At 37.9% G+C, this 18,691-nt stretch overlaps 1 protein-coding gene across 1 annotated transcript in view; it reads right to left on the bottom strand.

The window, feature by feature from the left end:
- Nrd1 (Nardilysin) overlaps positions 1–18,691 on the bottom strand; it is a 197,490-nt gene that overhangs the window by 133,601 nt on the left and 45,198 nt on the right. Inside the window, exons 11-12 of the mRNA XM_067135758.2 lie at positions 17,811–18,029; positions 10,714–10,837 (exon numbers count right to left, since the gene is read on the bottom strand). Coding sequence (XP_066991859.2) covers positions 10,714–10,837; positions 17,811–18,029 — 343 coding nt within the window. The remainder of the gene's footprint in view (positions 1–10,713; positions 10,838–17,810; positions 18,030–18,691) is intronic.

Here is an 18,691-nt window from a genome sequence, read left to right as displayed (position 1 = left end):
ATTAAAATAATCATAATTCATAATGTATCAAAAGTTCGAATGTATTAGGATCCTAAAACGCGTACAACTTCATCCATCGAGTTCATTCCTAAATGAGCCTTTATCTCCTCATTCTGAGTACACTCTTGCCACTGTTCCCACCTGTTTGTACCAGCAATCATTCTCGCTACTTTCATGTCTGTTACTTCTAACTTATGAATAAGATATCTTGAGTCCACCCAGTTTTCGCTCCCGTAAAGCAGTCACATTAAAGAGACTGAAAAATAACAAGGCTCCTGGTGAAGACTCCATGACTGCGGAACTGTAGAAACATGCCCCGGAAGAAGCAATTGACATCCTACACAAAACCGTTGTAGATATATGGGAGAAAGAACAACTACCAGAGGACTGGAAGCTAGCTTGGATCCATCCTTTACACAAGAAAGGAAATAGAAAAGATGTGAACAATTTCCGTGGTATTTCTCTTTTGTCAGTACCCTACAAACAGATCCCGTAAAGCAAAGTTGGTCTGAAAACAGACCGATGTAAAGAAAGTTTCGTCTGGGAGTTGACTTCCTTCTTACAGAATACTGGTTATCGCAAATGCGAGCTCACTGCATTAGCATTACTACACCTTGATTCAATCTCTCTCACTATATTACCACCCTGGGAGAACACACAACCTAAATACTTGAAATTATTGACCTGTTCTAGCTTTGTATCACCAATCTGACATTCAATTCTGTTGAATTTCTTACCTACTGACATCAATTTAGTCATCGAGAGGCTAATTTTCATACCATACTCATTGCGCCTATTTTCAAGTTCCAAGATATTAGACTGCAGGCTTTCGGCACAATCTGCCATTAAGACCAAGTCGTCAGCATAGGCCAGACTGCTTACAACATGTCCACCTAACTGAATCCCTCCCTGCCATTTTATACCTTTCAGCAGATGATCCATGTAAACTACGAACAACAAAGGTGAAAGATTACAGCCTTTTCAAACCCCTGTAAGTACCCTGAACCAAGAACTCATTCTACCATCAATTCTCACTGAAGCCCAATTGTCAACATAAATGCCTTTGATTGATTTTAATAATCTACCTTTAATTCCATAGTCTCCCAGTACCCTCTCATATGCTTTCTCTAGATCTACGAAATATAACCACAACTGTCTACTCCTCTCATAACATTTTTCAATTACCTGCCACATACTGAAAATCTGATCCTGACAGCCTCTCTGTGATCTGAAACCACACTGGTTTTCATCCAACTTCCTCTCAACAACCGATCGCAACCTTCCTTCCAAGATGCCAGTGAATAATTTGCCTGGTATACTAATCAATGAGATACCTCGGTAGTTATTGCAATCCTTCCTATTCCCTTGCTTATAGATAGGTGGAATTACCGCTTTTGTCCAATCTGAAGGTACCTTACCAACATTCCATGCTAATCTTACCACTCTATAAAGCCATTTCATACCTGCCTTCCCACTATACTTCACCATTTCAGGTCTAATTTCATCTATTTCTGCTGCTTTATGACAATAGAGTTTATTTATCATCCTTTCCACTTCCTCAAGTGTAATTTCACCAACATCATTTTCCTCCTCCCCATGAGCTTGGCTGTTCGCAACACCACCAGGAAGATTTCCTTTTACGTTGAAAAGATGTTCAAAATATTCCCTCCACCTCTCCAGTGATTCCCTGCGATCTATTATGAGTTCACCTGAATTACTCAAAACTTTTTCCCTCCCTTCCTAAGATTCTTTATTACTGTCCAGAAAGGTTTCCCTGCTGCTTGACCTAGCCCTTCCAGGTTATTACCAAAATCTTCCCACGACTTCTTTTTTGATTCAATAACTATTTGTTTTGGTCTGTTTCTTTCATCTATGTACAAATCCCTGTCTGCCTTGGCCCTTGTTTGGAGCCATTTCTGATAAGCCTTCTTTTTACGTTTAAAAGCTGCTCTCACTTCATCATTCGACCAAGATGTTCGCCTTTTCCCATCTTTATACATAGTTGTTCCTAAGCATTGCCTTGCTGTTTCTACTACAGCATCCCTGTATGTCACCCATTCTCTTTCTATATCCTGAACCTGCTTACTGTCTACTGTTCGAAACTTCTCAATAATCATATCCATGTACTTCTGTCTAATGCCCTCGTCCTGGAGATTTTCTACCCTTATTCGTCTGCAGACAGATTTCACTTTCTCTACCCTAGGCCTAGAGATATTTAGTTCACTACAGATCAGATAGTGGTCTGTATCATCAAAAAATCCTCAGAAAACTCGTACATTCCTAACAGATTTCCTGAATTCAAAGTCGGTTAAGATATAATCTATTATGGATCTGGTACCCCTAGCCTCCCATGTGTAGCGGTGAATAGCCTTATGCTTGAAGAATGTATTCTTAACTGCTAAAAACATACTAGCACAGAAGTCCAGCAAATGCTTCCCATTCCCATTAGCTTCCATATCTTCCCCACATTTACCAATCACCCTTTCGTATCCTTCAGTTCAATTTCCAACTCTTGCATTGAAATCGCCCATTAGCACTATTCTATCCTTGCTGTTCATCCTGACCACGATGCCACTCAATGCTTCATAAAACCTGTCAGCTTCATCTTCATGTACACCCTCACATGGTGAATACACTGAGACAATTTTCGTCCTAATTCCCCCAACTGACAAATCTACTCACATCATTTGCTCATTTACATGCAATGGTATTCCTGATACTCTGCCCTTCCCTTTCTAACACCCGTGAAGTACACTTTCTAATCTTCTATCTCTTCCTCGTTATCTCCCCTTACCTGAATATCACTTACTCTTAGTACATCCAGATGCATCCTCTTTGCTGCCTCAGCCAGTTCTACTTTCTTTCTTCCATAAGCCCCATTAATATTGATAGCTCCCCATCAATTTTGTTCACCAAGTTGTTTCCAAGGAGTCCCTCGCCTGTCAAATGGGAGTGTGACTCCGTTACTCCCACAGGTCCAAGGCTTGCTTAAAATGTTCTGCTCTCAGTAAATTCATGAAGCAGGATGCAACCCTACTTATACATAGTCGAAGTGACGATCTCTCCTCTAATGGGTTATGGACCACCGGTGGATTGTATAGTCCTAGCCGCCTGAACACAGGAGGGCCATGACTCAGAATATGTCCGAGATGCCCACTCCCATTCTATAGCAACTGGTGTCCCGACTCTCAGGACCACTTACTACGCCATTCAGCTGTTGCCCATGGTTCACGAACTAGGACATGACTACAGTAACCCACACCATAACTATCAATATATATAAAATAACATGTCCTGACTGACTGATTCATCATCGCCGAGCCAAAACTACTGGACATAAAGAAATGAAATTTTGGGGATATATTTATATTAACATGGTGCTCACTAAGGGAGGATTTTTGGATATTCCATCGCTAAGGGGGTGAAAAGGGGGGATAAATTTTAAAATGAGGATATTGGTACTTGGAATCTCCTTTAAAAATACAGAAACACTTTTTTTTTTCTTCAGAAAATCCCATTAAGGTGGTGAAAAAAGGGGGAAAAGGGTTTGAACACCTTTTATAAGGAGGCTTATATCTCAAAAACTGAAGATGTTACAGACATGAAAATTGGTATTTGGAATCACCTTTGAAAATAAAGAAACATAGCAATTTTGCGTTTTTGGATAATCCGATGAATAAGGGGTGAACAGGAGTGACAAACGAGGTGAATTTTTAAAAAGACTATATCGGCAAATTATCTCAGATACGTAACATATTACAGGTTTGAAAACTGGTATTTGGAATTTCCTGTAAAAGTAAAGAAAAATATTTTTTTCGGAAAATCCAATTAAGGAGAACTGAAAAAGGGAGTGAATTTTTAAAATTAGCATATCTACAGTAGATTTTAAAAACTTAACATGTTGCAGACGTGAAAATTGGTATTTGGAATCTCCTTTGAAAATAAGGAAACATGTATTCTTTTGATTTTGGAAAAAACCCTTGACCAGGGGGGGTTGGAAGAATTGAAAATTTAGTTGAATTATTTGTACAAGAATATCTATATACACCAAAAAATCTAAAGATGTTACAAACGTGTAAACTAGAATTTGGAATCTCCTTTAAAAATAAACACGCATTTTGGTGGCTGGAATCAACTTGGTAGGGGGCGGGGATGAAAACGGAGATGAATTCCTTTTATGAGGATACATATATCTCAAAAACTGAAGAAGTTACAGTCGTGATAATTGGTATTTGGTAGCTCTTTTAAGGGGACTGGTATAGAAAACCACCTTCAAAATTTGGACATTTTAAATAATTTTTATATCAGCTTCTACTGTATGTACAACAACAAAACTTCTAAATGAAGCATACTACATGTTTACTATGCAAGCACATATCTCAGAATTGATTTTGGCATTATGAAACTCGCCAATTAATTTGTGTGTCTGTGCTCACCGTTTCCTTCATAGCTGAGCCATTTATCACTATATTAGTGTTCTGATTTTTTAATGTACTGATTGAAGTTACAGCTACAAAACTGACCACTTCCAGAACAATATTTGCAAAATAAATATTTTTAATTTTGTGTTACTTAAATATTGCATATTTTGGTCTTTTTTTTTTTTTTTGCATGTAGATATTTTTTTCAAACAATTATCAACTCTAGGCACATGAGTTTGGTCAGTTTTGTAGACTCTATCACTAAGATCATGAGAGAAAAGTGGCATGGTAATACACCATATAATTTAGGAGTTACAAGGGAAATAGTTTTGAAAAATATAGTTTTGAGAAAATGGGGTGCAAAGTTATATGACCCCTTTAAAAACACAGCAACCTTCCAGTGGCTGCTAAAATGCTCCTGGGGCATAGGATGTTCCCTCCAAAGCAGTTTTCTCAGCTTCTTTTCCAGTCTTAAACTTCTTCTGCTTTGTCTGGCCTCTTTTGTGGCTTCTCGTACCCTTTTTTCAGCTGACTTTATATGTATCACGTCCTCTTGTAGCATTGCACGTTCACAAAATACCAGGATTCATGTCCATTTTTTGCAGCACAGCCAACCTACTCTTCACTACATCATTAAATGTCATAACTGCATCATTTGTGGCAATCTTCACAATTGTCTTTCCACAGAATCCAGTTTTTGGGCACACTTTCCAAATCCTAGCATTGAGAGACGCATTAGCATTCTGTGTATAACATCCTAAACACCTTTTCAGCAGTTCAGTAACAACTAAATCCTTGAAAACAGGCTTAGATGAAGGTAATGTGTTTCTGTGTTTGTATCCTTGAACTGTACTTGCAGTGACAGCTCACTGGTATGGGCACCAGGAATTACCTCCTTTTGGGCAGAAATAATGAAGTGGATTTTCATCAGATGAGCTTTTATGGTACCAAATAGCCCTGACAGCAGTTCTCATATCATTTACTGATGTTGAATTACTTCTTATGGCATTTCCACAGCAGGTCGTCAGAGTATTTGTTGCAGAATCTGTCAGTCTGTTTTTTCCAGACAGTAATTTGCCATCTGAACGTTCTTTTCCCTTGAATTCTTTCTTCAGATTTCTCAGTCATGTGCCCATACATTTCTGAACATGAGCAACACATTCAGCTTTGGTGATTGATACACTAGGACCATACGGTTGCATATCTGACACAGCTTTGAATGATTTTGTGTTGCCATCACCAATGTATGTTATGTAACGTACGCCATATCTTATCTCAGAACGTTCAGAGTTCTATAAATAGCTAATGCAATGTCTAGCATTTTAAATCATAACTCCTAAACTAGTGCAGATATTAAAGTAATTCTTTCACCAAAATCAACTAGAAGAGTGCAGTTAAACATTAAAAATTACTTTGTAAAATCAAATTTTTGAAGGTTGTTTACTGTACCAATTTAAAGAAATGGGTACTGTCTGTTTTTGGAAGATTCACTTGAGAGAGAGTGAAAGGAAGTGAAAAAACTGAATTCTTCTTCTGGAGAAACTTATATCTCAAACCTGAAGGTTACAGACGTGGAAATCGGTATTTGGAATCTCCTTTAAAAATAAAGAAATGGGCATTTTTCGGTATCAACTTAATGGGCTGGGGTGGAAAAGGAGTTGAATTCTTTTTATGAGGATACTTATCTCAAAAACTGAAGATGTTAGAGGCATGAACATTTGAACAGTTGAACCTCGATTATCCGTTCCTGGAAAATATGTTTCCCCGGAATATACGTTCAAATTATGTGGTCCCGCGAGCACTGATATTAAATCATGTTGTAAAAGTCCTGCATTATCCGTTCCTCGAAGAAACGACTTCCCGGATCAACCATCCAGAAATTCCAGTCCCATCAACGCTAAGTCCTCGATCAATCATTTTTTAATTAACTGTATCTCACGAAAGGATGGCTATGGCATACTTATGGATCTTGGGGTTAAAGCCCCGTCATTGCGATAATTAGAGCAAGTACTGTACTGGAAAAGCGATCAGCGGTGAACTTGCATAAGAGACCATCTTAGCATCAAATTCGGGTGGTAGGTACCTATTGTTTAGAGAATCTCGGAAATCATAAAGCAGAGAGCGGCCACAACAATACTGTAAGGAGACAACGGTACATTTCGACAGCTCTGCTTGAAGACGGAACAAGTTTCGTCAAATGTTCGCACTTATAAAACATCCATATTATGTCCAGGGTTAGATGTTTATATTTTTACATTTTTTCTATCGTACTGCCGAACAGGTTTTCGGCACTTTGCTCAGGGCACTGTAGAGTAACTGGGCCTTCAGGCAGGAATCGAAACTGCTCCTTCTTAATTTACGCGGTACAAGATTTCCAGAAACTGACTACGAACAGTATACCAGAGACCAAATTAAAGATTAAGAAATGAAGGGCCTTCGCCATCATGTTGGGTGCTTTTGTATCTAATGTGCTTTATTTTATTAGATGAGAGAATTAAAAACTACTTGTGGTCGATTGTCATTTGGCTTGGCGTTATTAGATTTTTCGAAGAGTTTGTCTAGCCTAATTAAAGTTGCTGAACTGAAAGAAGTTTTCACGGGAAACTGACGAAGATTCCCCTGTAAAACTGAATATAAAGTAATTGATATTATCGTACACGATTATGTTAGCGAGACCAGAACAGATGTTGCACCTTACATTAAAAAAGAAAGCCATGGGAGGTCTTGGGATTGCCTATTACTGTTTAGGTCCTAATGTAAGACCGGGAATTTTATGTTTTCGTGTTAAATTACCAAAAATCGCAATCGTCTTATTTGTGCACGTTACATTTAAATGGTTGTTATCATTTCCAACTCGTACTGACATGTGCAGCGAGCGCGCTTTCCAGATGACCTCAAGGTCACAAATAACCATATTTTCTGAAGTTTTGATATTTCTTTTATCTTTCCAATTTGATTGGATTTGTGACGGGCAGAATTGAATATAATGCATTCGAGAACTTTTACGAATCAATACCTACATTGAAAACCATGTTTTCGAGTTCAACATTACCTTTAAAAGTCGATGTAGGCCTAATTTACGCAGTACAAGATTTCCAGAAACTGACTACGAACAGTATACCGGAGACCAAATGAAGGGCTTTCGCCATCATGTTGGGTGCTTTTGTATCTAATGTGCTTTATTTTATTAGATGAGAGAATTAAAAACTACTTGTGGTCGATTGTCATTTCGCTTGGCGTTATTAGATTTTTCGAAGAGTTTGTCTAGCCTAATCAAAGTTGCTGAACTGAAAGAAGTTTTCACGGGAAACTGACGAAGATTCCCCTGTAAAACTGAATATAAAGTATCGAGATTTTGAACTCGCACAGCGGTAATTAATGCGGTTTTACAGTCTAACATGCCTGCCTCTCATCCAGAGGGCCCGGGTTCGATTGCGACCAGGTCAGGCAATTTTAAATGGCAATTTTCTGGTTCCACGTCCACTCAGCCTAAGTGATTACCTTTAATTGTGGAGCTATCTAAAGGTGAGATGGCGACCCCGATCTAAAGAGCCAGGAATATCGGCCGAGAGGATTCGTCGCACTGACCATGCGTCACCTCGTAATCTGCAGGCCTTCGGGCTGAGCAGCGGTCGCTTAGCAGGCAAAGGCCCATTGAGGCTGTAATTTGGTTTGGTTTAGGAGCTTTGTAAGATTATAATTATACATATTTCATTTTTGTGATGTTTAGCCAAATTGTTGATGGTTTTCATTCATTCCCGAATTTTCTGTTTTCCCGTGTTGTACGTTTTATTTTCATGGTGCCTCGAAAAACGGAGAATCGAGGTTTCACTGTATTTGGAATCTTCTTTCAAAGTAAAGAAACACGTGTTCTTTTGTCTTCGGAAAATCCACTTAAGGGGGGTGAATGAATTGAAAAATTAGTTGAATTCTTTTTAAGAGGATACTTACATCTCAAAAACTAAAGATTAAAGACGTGAAAATTGGTATTTGGAATCTCCTTTAAAAATAAACATGCATATGGTTTTTTTTCTTTGGAAAATCGGCTTAAGGAGTGTGTAGTTGAAAATAAGTAAATCAACCCAGGCACTTAACGCCCTTGAAAAGGCTTTGGCCTGCCCAGCGACCGCTGCTCAGCCTGAAGGCCTGCAAATTACGAGGGACCTTGCGGTCAGCACGACGCACCTTCTCGGCCGTTATTCTGGGCTAGAGACCGGGGCCGCCATCTCACCGTCAGATAGCTCCTCAATTCTAATCACGTACGCTGAGCGGGCCTCGAACCAGCCCTCAGGTCGAGAGAAAAATCCCTGACCTGGCGGGAATCGAATACAGGGCCTCCGGGTGAGAGACAGGCATCCTACCCCTACACCACGGGGCCGGCGTTAAAATAAGTAAATAAGGAGTTGAAATATGTTTATGAGGATACTTTATCTTTACAACTGAAGCTGTTACAGACGTGAAAGTTGGTATTTTGAATTTCCTTTCAAAATAAAGAAACACGTATTTTTTTTGTTTTTGGAAGTTCACTTAAGGCAGGAGAGAGGTGGAAAGAAGTGAAGAAGAAACTGAATTATTTTAATGGGTATACATTTATCTCAAAAGCTGAATGTGTTACAGATGTACAGACATGAAAACTGGTATTTGGAATCTCCTTAAAAATAATGAAGCAAGTATTTTTTATTTTATTTTTTTGGAAAATCCAGTTAACGGGCTGAAAAGAATTGGAAAAGCGGGTAAATGTTTAAAATGAGTACCGGTATATCTACATTATATGTAGAACATGTTAGAGACAAGAAACTTGGTATTTGGAAAGTCCTTTAAAAATACAGGAACATGTACCTTTTTGTTTTCGGAGAAGGCACTTAACAGGGTGGGGGAGAGGGGGTGAAATGAAGTTAAATATAATTTAATTATTTTTTATGAGGATACTTGTATCTTAAAAACTGAAGATATTACAGACTGAAAATTGGTATTTTGAATCTCCTTTAAAAATAAAGAAACATGTATTTTGGTTTTCGGAAAATACACTTAGGTGGGGGTGGGGGAAGACTGATCAAGGGGTTGAATTCTTTTTATGAGGATACTTACGTATATCTCAAAAACTGAAAATGTTACAGATGTGGGAATAGGTATTTGGAATCTCCTTTAAAAATAAAGAAACATTTATTTATTTTTTCGACTTGAGAGAAGACTGTTTCTCACATGTAACAGTTCTACAGCATGTCACATGGTCGTCTTAGCACCAAAAGGTAATACCACAAACACGGTTTACAAAGAATTTCTGGGGTAAATGAAACTCAATTTTTGGGTGAGTTTTTGTACTTTAGGAATTTTCCGATAATGTCTTAGTACAATGCCAAGGAACGATTACTTTGATCAAGTTACGAAATCCACGCGAGCGAAGCTGCGGGTAATTGCTAGTATTTTATAAAATGGGTCATTAACATTTTTATATCCAGCACAAAACCTCGATCATGAATCTTCAAAACGTGGCAACTTATAATTCTTATTAAAAAAATACCAGACACGCCACAAAAACTGAAAGTAATTAAATATGGTAGTCCACAGATAATAATGTCCTTGAAGATCTAATGCATTAGACTGTAATCCTGAGTTACAAAAGATACTTCGATATTACCACATGGTACATGGCACTTCTACCCGACAGGTTATGGATACCATTTAGGATATCAAGCATAATCACAAACATAAGAGGCACTTTGCCAAACAGCACGCAAAAGAATTTTTATAGTCAAGCCCACAAGGAGATGATGATGAATCCTCAAAATGGTGATAAAGGTTAAGATAACTGTTTAGTTACTTTACACAACAGACAGAAAGCATCCACAGAAGATCTATTCTACAAAAACCAAGCCAAAAAAAAAAAAAAAAAAATTAAAATTGCCAAGGTTGCCCTCTTCAGGTGCCTCTTACAACAGGCAGGGGACACCATGAGTGTATTCTGTCGCATATGTACAGGAAGCAATTGTAAAACCCCCAGATACATGACAAATACCATGCTCATTTACATACAATCATTCTTTTACATTTTTGCATGTCATAAGGGAAGGGAAACCACACCCGGGCAACTGGAGTGGGACATCGATGATGATGATGATGATGATGATGATGATGATGATGAGGGAAGGAAGAACTAAACATACATTATCAACCCAGTTAAGTTGTATAAAGATAGGAACAGGAAAAGGAACACATACTGTAATAGGGGAAACAAAATGATAGGTCAGTGTAGGAAGAGGGGCAATGGAATTTATGAGATCGCGCGCCTTACCTGAGTCAGTATACTTAGTTCCAAACCATGGCTCCACTTTGTCATATACAACATTCGAGTTTTTAGCCGAGACAATGATGTTTACAGCGTCTGGTGTTAAAGCATCCAGACATTCCTTTATGGCCTGAAAATTAGAATCTTATCATTAATGCAAAAATGAAACTACTTGACATACAAACAAAGGATAATACCATATATATTTATTTCTTTTATTTATTTTCCATTGAAAATGAAAACCTACAACCTGTTTTCCAGTCATTGACCGGGTCAGGGATGTGATGAATGAAACATATATAGGCTGTTATTACAATGGGGTCGCCACTCCCAAGGTGATTTATTGATGAGTGATAAATGCTATGAAATGATAATGGAGAGTGTTGCTGGAATGAAAGATGACAGGGAAAACCGGAGTACCCGGAGAAAAACCTGTCCCGCCTCTGCTTTGTCCAGCACAAATCTCACATGGAGTGACCGGGATTTGAACCACGGTATCCAGCGGTGAGAGGCCGACGCGCTGCCGTCTGAGCCACAGAGGCTCCTTGTTTTCCATTAAATTATTGAAATCCGGACTGGACTTCGACAGGGGGATGGTCTCTTACCAATACTGTTTAACTGTGCATTGGAGAAAGTCATGCGAGAATGGTCTAAAAAATGTCAGCCAAACATCAAGATTGGCAAAAATATCAAACTCAATTGTCTAGAATTTGCAGATGACCTTGCGCTACTTGCAAGTAGTGTGGAAGAGGCTAAACTCCAAATTGAATAATTAGAACAAATAGCAGCAAAAATTGGATTACAAATCTCCTTTGAAAAGATGGAAATGATGCCATCCTTCAAAGTGGAAACATCACCTATCACAGTGACTAATAATAAACAAATTAAGGTTGTTAATAAATTTAAATATCTTGGAGAGATTATAACTTGGATCTTAAAAGAGAAAATATCAGTTGAAAATAGAATTACCAAATTAAAACAAGCACAACACATTACTTGGCCAACCTACAAGAAGAAATCTCTCTCGATAAATGCAAAATTTAAACACTACAACTTCGTTATTAAGCCTGAAGCAACCTATACTAGTGAAACATTATTCAATTTGAATATGAAATCAACTACAGATAAATTACAGAAAATAGATAGACAAATCATTAGAACAATTCTAAACATAAAACACCAAGTAGATGGACAATGGCGATTACTACCTAATGAGGTTGTATACCAGGAGACTGAGTCTATAATAGATAGAATGTGGAAAAGAAGAGTTGCTTTTTTCTGTCACATATTACGACTACCAGAGACTAGGATACTCAAACATTTATTCAACTACTTTTGGAAAAGTAAAACTAAAAAACACTGGTTCAATGAAATCCAAGAAGATTTAAATGAATTAGGCTTGACAATTCAACAAATTGAAAACAGAGAAGAGAAGAGGATCCTGAGAAATAAAGACGTGAGACTTAAACTGAAGACCTATACACGCAAACAGTACAACATAACTGACGAAGAATCATCAGCCAGGTCAGAGAGAATGAAACATTTCTGGGAACAAAAGAAGAAACATCAACCAAATTTGTAACCAATATTCATAAGACTTGACTGTATATAGATTGATTTCAGTGCTCCAATATGGGCGTAAAATAAATAAATAAATAAATAAATAAATAAATAAATAAATAAATAAATAAATAAATAAATAAATAAATAAATAAATAAATAAATAAATAAATAATAATAATAAATTATTGATACAATTCAGGGCTGGTGAATGGAGATAGGGCATGGTCCCATACATACTAAAGAGCCTCCATCCCCACTTAAAATTACAGTTTTAAATAATTACAATTATAGGCTACAGACTGTGCTTATATACACTTACAGCTCGTGCAATTAGTGGAGAACTCTGTAAACAAGATTCACAGTGGGCCTGGCCTTCAGATCTGGTACTCCCGGCTCAGTCTGTCACCAGCAGCAGATGTGTTGTCGTCGTGTCTGTCAAAATGCTCTGAGTTGAGGATGCCATCGGTACAAAGCAAGTTAAAGGGCAAAGTTCTTCACAATTAAACCTATGAAATGGTTGCTAATGTCTACCAATTTATGAAAAAAGGAGCTGTGCTTGGTGCTCCATTGAAACTCAAAGCAACACTGAAACGAGTGGCAAAAGCAACTGGCGTATCCTTTACTTCTGTCTGGCGAATCAGGAATGAACTGAAAAGTGTCCAGGCAGAGGAATCCTCATCATTTTCAACACCTCGCAAGGAAAGGCCCAGAAGATCATGGAAGGCCACTTTAGACAATTTTAATGAACAAGTGGTTCACCCTGAGGTAAATAATTTCTACATTACAGATAAAAGGATACCCACTTTAAAGAAGTTTTGTGCAAAACTACAGACTTTAATAAATTTCAAAGGAAGTAGAAACCCATTTCAAAAAATTCTTCACATTCTAGGATTTAGGTGGAAGAAGACAAGGAATAACTGAAAAGTACTCCAGGAACAAAGCAGTATCAAGGCCAAATGAATAAACGTTTATATTCTCAATGAAAACTCTTGAGGTAAGTTGATAGCATAAATAACTGAAGGAGCTTAAAAAACCCTCCCTCAGACAAACCATTTGCTATATTTTTAATACCTATTTTACAAGCTGCGGACATCCACCCCTACCTTCTGTACAGTTATTTGTACTTATCTCTCAAACACACAGTGTGTGAATGTATTTGGTACTCCATGTATATGTAGAGAGAGAGAGAGAGAGAGAGAGAGAGAGAGAGAGAGAGAGAGAGTGTACAGTGGTAGGGAGGGGGGTTGGTGACATCACACTTTCATCATCATCATCATCCTAAACCATCTCCAGTTTCCCGGGTGTGGTATATCATGACCTCTCAGCAGTACATCGTTCTTAACTAAATCTATCCATTTCCTTCGTGACCTTCCCACGGGTCGTCTTCCTTCTACTTTTCTGTCAAATTCCTTCCTTGCAGTTCTGTTTACTGGCATCCTCTTCAGGTGACCAAACCACTTCAGTCTTGATATCTGAATCTTATTGAGGAGAGAATCATCTATTCCTACTTCTTCTCTAATTTTCTCATTCCTAATCTTGTCTTTCCTGGTTTTCTGGATCATACTGCGTAGGAATTTCATTTCAGCTGCCTGAAGTTTGGAATTATCTCTATTGGTCAGTGTTGTGGTTTCAAAACTGTATGCAAGAATTGGTGTATAATAGGACTTTATACACTTTATACTCCCATAATAGCAGTAAGATGAGAAAGTCATGGTATTATTTACTGGCTGAACTCAAGAAACAGAAAAGTTATAAAAGAAAGTAATCAAGGAAAGACCAATCTCAGCAGTACAAGCTCAAAAAAAAAAATTTTTTTTGTTTGTTACCGTTGTCTAGCCTCTACAGAATCTCTCTTATAAACACAGAGCGTCCAGCGGCGTTTTTACTCTCTGAGATCCAAGCCACTGATGACAGGCATGCGCATAGTTCTTGACCTTGCAAGGAGCATGCACGTGTTCGACGTAGCATCAACAGCCAGTCTGAATCTCAGCTGTTAAGATGATGAGGCAGTTGATGATTGCAACACCGTATTTTCATATGTAAAAGTTATTTTAAGTACGCGTCGGGTTGACGCATACGCGATGCATTTGTTCAGCAATTTCCTGGTGAAGTGCCACCTTCATGAGCACAGATTCACGTAATTGTAAATAAATTTGAAACAACTGGCTCAATGCTCAATAAAAAATATGCTTGCACACGAACAGCTTAACAGAGAAAAAGCTGGACGACACTGGTGCGAATTTTGAACAGTCACCAAATAAATCACTCACAAAATTAGCACAACAAGTAGTGGTTTTGATTTCTTCTGTACACAGAGCTACAAAGCTGTTAAACATCAAACCAAACAGGTTTACACGGGCCCATTGTTTAAAACCTGTTGATCCAGCAACAAGAGTGAGACATTGTGAGTGGTATCCTGCATCATTCAATGATCATTTATTCGACCCACAGCTTGTGTTCTTTTCAGATGAGGCCTGGTTTCATCTTAACCCCTCAGCGTCGCAGCCATTTAAAGAGCTTCCTGCCCCGCGGCCGGATGAGATTTCAACTACTAACATTGATTCACTTCAAGCGTTACTACAAGTATGAGAGTAGCCCGATATTCACAAAATTTGGAATTCCTTATGATAGAACTATGTACATGCAGATAATTACATAATTGTTTCACACTTCCTTAGTAATTTAGTTTCATGTGATAGAGTTCGAAGCACTTTTCGAGACAGAGACCCAAGTCACACTCCTGGCAGCAGAACACCGACGCTTTCTTTTCACCGTGTTTTGAACATATGATACAACGTCTCTGAGGTTTAGATTTCTCACTCTTGCATGCTAATTTCCTGGCAAAATGTCTTTGCTGCAACCTTGGAACTGTATTATCTGATGCGTGCCGGCCTTGAATATTTCATTCCCCGCCCGAGCGAGCGTATTTTGTAAACAAACCTTCCATCAGCTGAACCCGATACGATAACTGATCAGTGTTTGTCCCTGTGACTTGTTTGAATATTATTAGAGAATCCAGGAATCAGAATTTATTGTTGAAAACTTCCCTTTGACATGTATAGTTATCCGTAGCCTCCCATACGAAATTTACAAGTACTGGTTCCTCCTCATCGTCATTCTCATCATTTACCGCTGCATCTGCTACAGCCACATCATCTATTTCATTATCACTGCTGCTAATACTGTCACTACTACTTCCATTAAACTTTCATTTGAATTATACAGTATTTCAAGCACGTTGCTGTCAGTCAAAACACGGCTGGAGCTAGCCATTGATGGCGGCGCGTCACACGGATTAATGAAGCTGCAGTGAGACCGAAAGCAGCAGGATGAAACTGAATGAGAGGAATAACATTTATGACGAAAAAACCAACTCAATACATATTTCAGATAAAAGGTCGAGACATCGTCTTTCAAACGAGATATATACCATGAACAACTGGTTGTCGTATCATATGACAAAAAGTAGCACTAACTCATGCCTACACAGTGCGCTCGTGGACAGTTACAAAAATATTGCAAACTGAGAACAAAGACAAATATAATAAATAAACCGCACTCTTAATGGAAAATTAGAGCAAAGAACATCACGTGAAAAGACAAACTTCTCAGAATATCATTTCTTTATTTTATTCTGGGGGAAAGAATGAAGCAAACAGACTTTTAAAAAAAGAAGAGATTAGTGCTCAGATTTACTTGACAAATACTTACCCCTACAAAAACAACTTCATTTTAATGCTTTTCAATTCTTATTTACAACACTGATAAACTCGAAAATGTCTTCTTGGAAACAAAGCAATTTGCGAATCTATAACTCGAAAACTCTTCCGGCTATAGCCGTAAATGCGAAACCATGTATGGGTCTATACCACGTATAGAGGTCGGCGCTGAGGGGTTAATGGTCATGTGGACAGTCATAACTCTCACTATTGGTGTGCAGAAAATCCTAATGGTGTTTATGAAGTCCCTCATTATGAAGGATGTCATTTCCAGTATCATTTATAAACTAAGATTTCACATAAGATTATATACATGCTTAAAGCAGGGCGGCTGCACACAACGTAATTTGGGCGAAGGCAGCTGTTGTAGCGCTGAGTACAAACACCGTGCGCTGGGTCTGGGTTTATAAGATGAGACCTTTTTTTTGTTTTTGTTTTATGTAGCACCGGCTTAATTAAGGTGCAGCCCCAGCATTTGCCTGGTGTGAAAATGGCAAACTAAGAGAGACCCTGTATATTTTCCAGATATGTGTATACAAGAGAGAGAATCTAATCAATTTCACCAAGAACTTAAGTGTACATAGATACAATACTAGAAGTAAACACAATCTGGACGTAAAACCAAACACAGCCAAGTTTCATGAATTAGGCTGAAATTATACAGGAATTCATTTGTCTAATAAATTCCCACTATTAAAGGGTGGAGAAGGTCCACCTATTTAATACCATTAGTTTAATATAGTGTCCTATATAGTCCTATATAGTTCTATATAGTCCTATATAGAACACAATATTAAACTAATGGTATTGAATAGGTAGAACTTTCTTTTCCCTTTGATAGTGATCAATTGTCAATACGGACCGTAATGAAATTCATAACTTATAATAAATTCCCACACTAATATCTTGAAAAGTAACTTGTACATTATGTTTATTTCTGCTACTCCACTGGATTGTATACTGTAAATGCTCATCTTAAGGATCACACGAGCAGGTGAACACCCTGGTAATCCCAAAATTCTTGAAATTTACACTATATTGTATGATGAGAACAAGATTTATGTACATTGAGAATGTATTTACGAAGTTGTAAGTCCCAATTCACTTTCTATTTACATTTGAATCACGCGCCATGCCAGTTGATCACAACCCCATTTTGAACTACAAACTTTGGTGTATTGCATAGCTGAGCTCGAAGGGGCAATGCTGTTGGCATGGCAAATATGATCACAGTTTACTGTGTGATCACGGCACTGCCTGCTCAATATGCATCCCGTAGCTGCTTCATATAAAGCAAGCAGTGGATTATAGACCACTGACCTGCTTCCAATGCCTTCTCTAAAAGTTCTTTTAAATCCCAAAGATGGCAGCACGTACCGTGTAGTCTGTGGCAGTGGTTAATGCACAGAGCTGTTACCCCGAAGTGGTTAACTGACTAACCACATGGCGCTGTTGAAGTCCCACGTGTAACATAATATTGCCTAAGGAACCAAAGAGGCAACACAGTATAGGCTAACTGAACTCCTGTCAATGTAATGACCAACTGAGGAGCAACTTAGGCCTATACATCACATTTTTTAAATCTACTATCAGCTCTGCGTGAACACCCAAAGATTTTAAACATGTGACACCACTGTGTAAATGTCATTATTGACATGTCCCATATCTATGAATGATCAACTGGATTATATGATATACAATGCAAAACAAATTCTTTCATTATTTCTATTCATTAAACTTTTAGTTATTCTCTCAGTCCTTGTTTAGAAAAAAATCAGAACAAACTGTAACCTATTGAAATGAATTAAAAATGAACCTTACCTCAGGATCATATTCAAAATATAATCTCGGTCCACAAATATAGTCTGCAGGAGGATAAAACTGCATGCTTTCAGACAATGCTTCTACATACTCAGCTGCTGCAACTTCCTCTGTGAAACGAAAGCTTGTTTCTTCAATGGTCTTTAGTTCATTAAACAGTCTTTCACAAGGACCTAGTGATTGCATCAATCGAATGTACGAAAACACTGCATCCAGAACCTACAGGTACACACATAAAACATGTTTACAAACACTCATATAATTTGAATAGTAATATCACATTATTTGGTATTTCATTCAGATTTGGAATATTTTACTGAAAATATTATATTTAGAATGATGATCATTCAAAAATGCAATACAGTTCTCAGTATTAGTGGAACAGAGTTTACTATTTGAAATCAGAAGGATTAAAACAGTGGATGATTGTAGTAGTTCTTAAATTAAAACATCTTATGCGCAACTGTGAACACTCAGTGTGCCACGAAGTGTTGTGTGTTACAGGTGTTGAAGGACGGAGTCCACGCGGGCCACGTAACACTAGAAATCAGATGGTTCAACTTCAATAACAGCTTACGTATATCAGCCTATGCCTGAACAGAATAACTAAGCCAACGTTTTACAGATATTAGTTGAACTACACCAGGGGGACAACAAATATACATTGAAACAAAAAGGCCTCCAGTTCATGACTGTTTTAACGATCACCAATCTCAGTTTTCAATTTTCATCATGCTTTTAACGAAAAAACTTTTTAACTAACACTTCATTTTGTGTGTCTGATGTTTCTAATGTTGTTATATATGTCTTACTGAGGATGACCCTATGCCGGGTAAAAACATGTCTATGGAAAGTTTCGTCTTAATTGGATGTAAAATATT

The sequence above is a fragment of the Anabrus simplex genome, chromosome 1 (assembly GCF_040414725.1).
Source record: "Anabrus simplex isolate iqAnaSimp1 chromosome 1, ASM4041472v1, whole genome shotgun sequence".
In the NCBI taxonomy this organism is placed as follows: Eukaryota; Metazoa; Arthropoda; class Insecta; order Orthoptera; family Tettigoniidae; genus Anabrus; species Anabrus simplex.
This window is presented reverse-complemented; position numbering and strand designations above follow the sequence as displayed.